The sequence below is a fragment of the Trematomus bernacchii genome, unplaced genomic scaffold (assembly GCF_902827165.1).
Source record: "Trematomus bernacchii unplaced genomic scaffold, fTreBer1.1, whole genome shotgun sequence".
In the NCBI taxonomy this organism is placed as follows: domain Eukaryota; kingdom Metazoa; phylum Chordata; class Actinopteri; order Perciformes; family Nototheniidae; genus Trematomus; species Trematomus bernacchii.
In genome coordinates this window covers 1,839,704-1,848,114 of record NW_022987767.1, presented here as the reverse complement: position 1 = coordinate 1,848,114, position 8,411 = coordinate 1,839,704, and the positions used below count along the sequence as shown (strand labels likewise).

General features: G+C 37.8%; 1 protein-coding gene across 1 annotated transcript; it reads left to right on the top strand.

Moving 5' to 3' along the window:
* The first annotated feature begins 5,308 nt into the window (after nucleotides 1-5,308).
* On the top strand, nucleotides 5,309-7,504 carry LOC117496705 (arylamine N-acetyltransferase, pineal gland isozyme NAT-10-like). The gene is given in 3 exon segments (XM_034148438.1): nucleotides 5,309-5,544; nucleotides 6,569-6,879; nucleotides 6,881-7,504. Coding segments are annotated over 2 exon segments (873 nt in total). The 5' UTR covers nucleotides 5,309-5,544; nucleotides 6,569-6,573; the 3' UTR covers nucleotides 7,448-7,504.
* Nucleotides 7,505-8,411: the final 907 nt, after the last annotated feature.

Genomic DNA, 8,411 nt, shown 5'->3' with positions numbered 1-8,411 from the left:
AAATTCAGGGAAAGGTGATTGTCAAGTGCCAACAATCAGGAGAGATATTAGTTGGTGCTTCAGAAGACTAAACATTTATCTGCAGATCTCTATAAAGTATATTCATTACTCGTTATTCTCTACTAATAGTTAATTAAAGACTGTATATAATAGCTATTTTGCACATCCCTTTCATGATTTTCTAAGGTTTATTGACATATCATATACACAACTATGTTGAAGTTATGCAATTAATGAAAAACTTGGGTCACAGGTTCCTCAACAGTGCATTACAAGACATCTATCAATATGTGTGTATTCCTCCACCATTAAACTCAAATTCTGCACATGTCTTATACTATCTACATACATAAGAGTATAATTAATATATATATAATATCAGTTAAAATAAGTGCTTCAACACAGTTAACATTGCAGGAAAGCAATATATTAGACGTTAAGTACTTTGTCAGGCTTAATATTTATCTGTAGATAGATACCCCCAAAGCTTTTTTCTTATTTGAAAGAAAACCTAAAGTATTCTTTAATGTGTTAATAAAGGTTAATTAGTTTGTCTGTTTTGCACATCCTCATATTAATATCTTTGTACATCAGGCACTAAACTGTTTTATTGTAGAGATCACTTACAGCAGGGCTATTCAATTGGCGGCCCGCGGGCCAAATCCGGCCCCGGGGTGATATTTACTGGCCCTTTGAGTATAATGTTAAAAAGTAATCAATTTTTTTTTTTAAGATTTTTTTTTTTTTTTTTTTGTGCCATAGTGCCTTTATTCCAGAGAGGGTGTTACATTGAGAGATAGAGGGGTAGACAATGCCTGAAAACTTCGACGGGCTCGGGTTTCGAACCCACCTACTATACTGTAGTGACAACTCCTGTCATTGATTGCATCTCTGCGTGAATGATTAGATCATTTCACCTAAATGAAATCAAATGAAACATGTAGGCCTACTGAGTTCTGAACTTGCCATTTAGATCTATAAAGGCCTTGGGGCTATGTTGTTTGATTGAATTAAACACAATATATGCACTCCACTATGCTGTTGTAGTATTTACTGTATCTGAAGCTCTTAAATATGATTGCTCATATTTCAAGCCATCTTTTTCCCGGCCCCTTGCTTTGGATCATTTTCATCAACCGGCCCCCATTCCAAACTAATTGAATAGCCCTGACTTACAGTATCTTCTTGATTTTTTATATTCTATATTTCTATCATTGACCTTCTACTTTCCCCCTATGAAAGTATGTACTCTTAATATTTGATTCATCAAATAACATTATTCAACAAAAATAACATTATTCAACAAAAATAATTAAATAACGTGCTTTAACCACTAGGCGGTGCACACAAGGTACACACAGTATACTAATAATAACTTTGTATTATTAGTGTAGGACACTTATGTATGTATAACATCTGAAGATGTGTAGTTTTATTCATGTTTTTACATAATTGTACAGGATATTGCTATATTATTTCTCATGTTTACTTCTACACATTAATATCTGATTTGTAAAACATCAAAGACAGAAAGGTATATCCGTCATTTAATGGTAAGCTATTGAAATTGTGATTCCAGAGATGTGTCTCCCATCACCCAAATCCCCTGACTCTTCTCTCAACTCAGTATTTACATTCTTATATTCAAAGAAAATCAGTAATATCTTTAAAAACTACAAGTCCTTTTCTATCAGCTGTGCACCGTTATGGTGTAAATATAACCTATCTACCAATTGGACCAAATATAAAAGTCAGCCGTATTAGTATTGATACTGCAAGGAGACGTATTTTGTGAAAAGAAATGTAAGATGTTGTTTAATTGTTGATATATTTATGATCCACGTCACGTATTCAGTTTCGGCGGCAGTTCTTCCTGTTTGTCCAGAAGTCTTCTCATCAGGGCTCTATAAATAAAGAACTATGGCAGATGTGTAATATTTAATGCAGCCGAACCGTGTATTACAATGCTGTTATGTGATGACTTTCAAAGAGAAAAGCAAGAACACTCGGAATAAAGTATTATTATTTTTTTTTTTTATGTTTTCGGATTTCACATCGCATAAACACCATATCCCAACGTGCATTGCGGCTAAAACATCCAATCAGCGAGCTGAGGATCTTTCCTACGTCTGTTTCCGGTATTGTTCCTGTAATGAGAGTTCACATTTATGCTACATTGAAGGGTGGAATTGACTACACATCTTCAGAAACATAATTTGCTTCAGATATATACTGTAACTCATAGCAATATTGTAACCATTAAGAAAAGCCAACTGCATTAAAAACCCAGTTAACAAACACTAGGTAAAGTATTTTTCCTTCAGTAATGAAGATGTAATTCCAATGTAGACACACCTGGGGTCGCTGTTCAGTCTGTTACGCTGAGCCATGCATTGTCTGGAACGTAAAAGGGACGAAGAAGACAAAGTGAAGTGACGTACTTCCGGTTCAATGTGAAAACATTCCCAGGGTGTTTCTCAATCGCGAGTACGCTTGCTTGGTAGCACATGTCTGCCGAGCATCTTGCTTCAGAAGCGAGGCAAGAATACTACCTAGCATTCGGAAAACAAAGAGTGGAACAGGCTAGCAAGTGTGCAGGTGTGCGTTATATGAGAGGCCCCGCCTTACATCTTCCGCCACAGATTTGGGGAAATTGGTCCGTGCGCAAAGCATTGTGGGGATTTTAAGACCGCAGAGTCTACTCATGTGCAGCCTCGATATTTCTCCAAACGGAGTACGCCGGGCTCGGTAGATTTCCAAGTATGCTGGAGATTGGAACAGTACTTCGGCGGCACTCGATGACGTAGTATGCTTGAAATAGTGGCTCTGCAGCAGCTTTACTCGCGATTGAGAAACACCCCCAGTTAAACCATAGATATATATAAAAACATATGTTTATATATATCTATGAGTTAAACAACAGAAACAAATGGCTTAATAAAAAGATAAAACACTGGCATGTAATTTACGTTAGAATAAATAGAATGGTTTTGAATAATAGATGAGAGTAAAATCTACGTCACAGCCCCACCCACTTTTGGGGAAACCAACGCTGTCATTTGAACGGCGATCAAGCCTGAAGCCACAGAGCTCTTCTGCTGTCCTTAGAGGAAGTTTGAGGTGTTTGAGGTGCAATAAACGACACAGCAGCTTTTTGGCATGTTAAAACTCTGCCTCGCAGCTGGCGAAATTACAGCCTCGTCTACTGATTTTAATTTAACCATAGGATATCAAGCCCGATCGTCGATTTCAAATGTGTGCTCTAAAATGATATTTATAAATGACTATTATAATTATTATAAGCAAGACAATAAATGGCAAAGATATGTAGAAAATAAACGTATTTGAGATAAGTTCATAACAAACGTAACGTGGGAGAAAATATGTTTCTAGAAGATATGTAGAAAATAAACGTATTTGAGATAAGTTAATAACAAACGTAACGTGGGAGAAAATATGTTTCTAGAAGATATGTAGAAAATAAACTTATTTGAGATAAGTTCATAACAAAAGTAATGTGGGAGAAAATATGTTTCTAGAAGATATGTAGAAAATAAACGTATTTGAGATAAGTTCATAACCAACGTAAAGTGGGAGAAAATACGTTTCTAGCTAAACGTAATTGAGAATGCAGTTTAGTTCTGTGGGAACGTAATTTTTAGGAGACAGGGTTGTCTCCGGGGACTTCCGGCGACAATCTTGATTCTGATTGGCCAGAAGACTCGAAAAAACATCAGCAAAGATGTTTTATTGAGAAGATGATCACTACGTGACAGAAGTTTTCAAAACCGTTTATGGTCTCCGTTACTTCCAGTCCAACGCCTACTGCATGCACAGCGTTATAAAATCGGGCCTTCAAAATAAAAGTTTGACTTTTTTCCAAAAACACACATCTGCGACCCACTCGAAACGGGTCCGCGACCCACTTTTCGGTCGCGACCCACCAGTTGAGAACCACTGCTCTAAAATACACATATTCTGTTCCCAAACTCTCCTAAAATGTGGATAGCTCAGCTTTTAGTGTGGGTAAATCAATGTACTAAATCATACCTGTTACACTATATGTTTATACCTAAATGTTTTCTGCAAAGCACTTTGAATAGAGAGGTATAGTGATGAATAGGGAGGCTGTGGCTCAGCGGAGAGTGTGCTGGACTTTGAATCAGGGGGTAGCAAGTTAGAGTCCCACTGCAGTCAGCATGTCGTTGTGTCCCTGGGAAAGACACTTCACCCCAAATTGTTCCTGTGGGGATTGTCCACAGTAGGCTACTGAATGTATGTAAGTCGCTTTGGATAAAAGTGTCTAACAAATTACATGTGATGACGTATTCTTGTAGGCAAACCTGACACCTTTTTAAGAAAACCGCTCAACATTTTTATCTCTAAACTCCATGAAGCAATATCTATCATTAAATGAATCCTATCATGAAAAAAATCCCTCTATACTTTCCAAAAGTCCTGCGTTTATGTGGACTCTGTACCCATTCATGCTTTATTGTTGAAGTAAATGGCTAACACATTACATCAGGTTTCAGGAAAGACTGAGATGTTATTCTGATGATAGAGTAAGTGTGTTTGATAAGATCCCTGCACTTCTCTTTTTGCAGCTGCTTTTTATAATCAAATAACTATTGATTTTTTTATACTGCATTCTAACTTTTATTCTTGTACTTGTGTTATTATTCTATTAAAGCTTGTTTCAGTTTGTTTTCACTTGACTTTTAAATGACTGAAACGCAATGCTTTGTAATGTTTTATGTAAAGCACTTTGAATTGCCTTTTATTTGAAATGTGCTGTATCCATACACTTGTAATAATTGTATACATTTGATTTTCTATTCAATTTGGTTTGTAGTTTTTTAGCGTATAATGAATAAACATGTATATGTGTTGCCTATTGAAGGCTTGCCTGAACTTGTTTTTGTGACACAGATTTCATTATTTTTGTACAGCTAATTTTATTTTTAGGGACATTTCATATTCATAAAAAGAGATGGCCTGACTCCAAACATTTCTTTTTACATTTTACCAAAGAACTTAAACAATATTTAAAAACATTATGAATAAAAAGCTAGATTGAAAGATAACTGTAATTGAAATCTGTTTATAATGCATTCACACAGTCGAAGATTTATTTTGTTCTTTCAAACTTTGTGGCTCTCAGCCTGTATTGCGTGTGTTTATCTCATGGATGTATAATGTTTAACTAGTTGTTCACTCTTAATTTCTGAAACATGACGCTCGGTTGGTGATTGGTCAAATGCTGCAAACCCCGCCCCTCACCCAGACTGAGAGGAGTTCTCTGGGCTGACGGCTGACCTGATAACAGCGTCTCAGGACCGCCTATACCGTTTGATAGGGTTAGTTGAGCCAGAAAACACAAAGCTATCCTCGGTATGTTGAACCGTTTTGTTTAGGACATCCAGTTCAGAATCCCTCACAAACTTTATAACTTTAACGAACTGTCTTAAGTTGCTCCTGCAAGTTACAGTGCTTCCTCAAAAGACACCATTTTGATCGTTTGAACATTCAACACATACCAAGGTAAGGTAAACATTTCCTGCATATTTCCTGCTGCAGAATGTCAGACTCTTATACACTTCACATTTGTAATATATGATCATTAAGGACCCAACGTGACACGGGTGTCACATGAACTTTAAATGTTCTGGAAAGTTCCTTATACAACTTTAGCCGTTATTTTATCTCATGAAGTCCTTAAGTGACACACTGAACAGTCTGGTGGGTCATGGTCCGGGTCATGGTCCAGGTCATGTGATGTTGTGTTCCCATAACAACATGTCCATGTGCCAGACTAACACATGTGACCGAACTAGCTACATTTCGAAAGCCTGTTTGTTGTTGCTAAAGGTAAAATTCAAGCCATTTAAGAATTAAAATGCTTACATAACATGTCCTTTATTACATTTAAACTGTTGTGGAAACATGTCTTGATCAAATTGATATGAAACAAATGAGACAAACATCGCTGTGACACTGATGCAACATCGGGACTTTAACCCTAAACGTTCACAGTAAACCCGGAGTGACATATATGCACAATTAGAAATATGATCTGCTCAGTTAATTTAGCTGATTCAATTATATTTAGTTAATATATTCTTTATTCTTCAATTCAAAGAATGTTCAAACTAATTTAAACCAAAAAATCATCCTCATTAATTAAGTTATAAATAAGAGTTATTTTACCATTAAAGCCCAATGTGACATATCACATTTCAGATATTTGACACTAGGAGGGGTTACTTGTCAGAAATGTGTTTTTACAATGCAAACGAAACAAAACATTTCCCCAATTTTAAATCTATCTATGATTGTATCTGTTTATGACATTATTTAAGAAAACATAACTACATACATGCTTTTATATATGATTTATTTGTGACATTGTCAAACACAGAAAGCATACATACATAGACCCTCACATGTTCAATAAAGGGAGTAAAAGAGACCATTCTACCAGGGTCATCATACATGCTTTTCATTTTAGCTGTAGAATTGCATTAAGTTGGCCATATGTAATTATTAACCATCCTGTGTCTTACAGGCACGATGAATTTGGAGGAATACTTCAAAAGAATTGGTCTTCAAGGCTCTTTTGATAAACCGGATCTCGAAACACTGAAGCTGATCCACAAACAGCACGTCATGTCCGTTCCTTTTGAAAACCTCAGCATGCACTGTGGAGAGCGGCACATCCTGGACCTGGAGTTCACGTTCAACAAGATAGTGAGGAGCGGCCGGGGGGGCTGGTGCCTCGAGAACAACTCCCTGTTTGGATGGGTGCTGAGAGAAATGGGTTACGACACTACCAGGTTGTCCTCCAGAGTTTTCAACAGTAGCACAAATGAATTTTACCCCCACCGATAGTCATCTCATCCACAAAGTCGTCGTTGATGGAAAGGCTTATATAGCAGATGTGGCCTTTGGGGTTTCTTTCCAGATTTCGGAGCCCATGGAGCTCGTCTCTGGAAAGGATCAGCATCAGGCGGCGGGCGTCTTTCGCTTCTTAGACAAGGGAGACAAGTGGGTTCTGGAGAAGACGAGCAGAAAGACGAAGGTTCTCAATCCAGACTTTGCTGATTCTAGTCTTGTGAAGAGGCAGGAGACGAGGGCGATATACTGCTTTACCTTGGAGCCTCGAGAGGTTGAGCATTTCTACGAAGCAAACAACACACTTCAGACGGATCCTAAATCGCTGTTCATGAATAAATCCATCGTGTCTCTGCAAACAGCGACAGGATTCAGAGCGCTTGTGGGCTGGACCTACAGCGAGGTCACCTTCAAACCAGAGGAAGGTGTCGATGTCTTCGACCTGATAAACATAGAAGATGAGGAGAAAGAGCAAGTTCTTCTGGAGAAGTTCAATATAAAGCTGCAGAAGAAACTGCAGATTGTAAGCAACAAAACCTGCTACACACTCTAAAACAGTGGTTCTCAACTGGTCAGGCCTCGGGACCCACTTTTTCCTTTCTCAATAAATTGCGACCTGAAATTTTGAAACACTCAAATCTAATCAACAAAAAATCGTGCTGTAATATATACGCTTTTCAGCATACAATATTAATTAAACTGAAGTACAGTGCATATATCCCTTATATCCCTTTACAGAACTAAAGTATGCTTTTAAAAAATGTTTAATGAGATAATGGAATCAAAGCTGAACTGTATAACATAGAAAGGCACACATGCTGAAAACCCAACCGCAGAATGGGGGGATTGTCTAGTTTGAATAGTTCTACCGCAAAGTTATTCTCCGGGGACTTCCGGCGACAATCTTGATTCTGATTGGCCAGAAGACTCGAAAAAACATCAGCAAAGATGTTTTATTGAGAAGATGATCACTACGTGACAGAAGTTTTCAAAACCGTTTATGGTCTCCGTTACTTCCAGTCCAACGCCTACTGCATGCACAGCGTTAGAAAATCGGGCCTTCAAAATAAAAGTTTGACTTTTTTCCAAAAACACACATCTGCGACCCACTCGAAACGGGTCCGCGACCCACTTTTCGGTCGCGACCCACCAGTTGAGAACCACTGCTCTAAAATACACATATTCTGTTCCCAAACTCTCCTAAAATGTGGATAGCTCAGCTTTTAGTGTGGGTAAATCAATGTACTAAATCATACCTGTTACACTATATGTTTATACCTAAATGTTTTCTGCAAAGCACTTTGAATAGAGAGGTATAGTGATGAATAGGGAGGCTGTGGCTCAGTGGATAGTGTGCTGGACTTTGAATCAGGGGGTAGCAAGTTAGAGTCCCACTGCAGTCAGCATGTCGTTGTGTCCCTGGGAAAGACACTTCACCCCAAATTGTTCCTGTGGGGATTGTCCACAGTACTGAATGTATGTAAGTCGCTTTGGATAAAAGTGTCTAACAAATGACA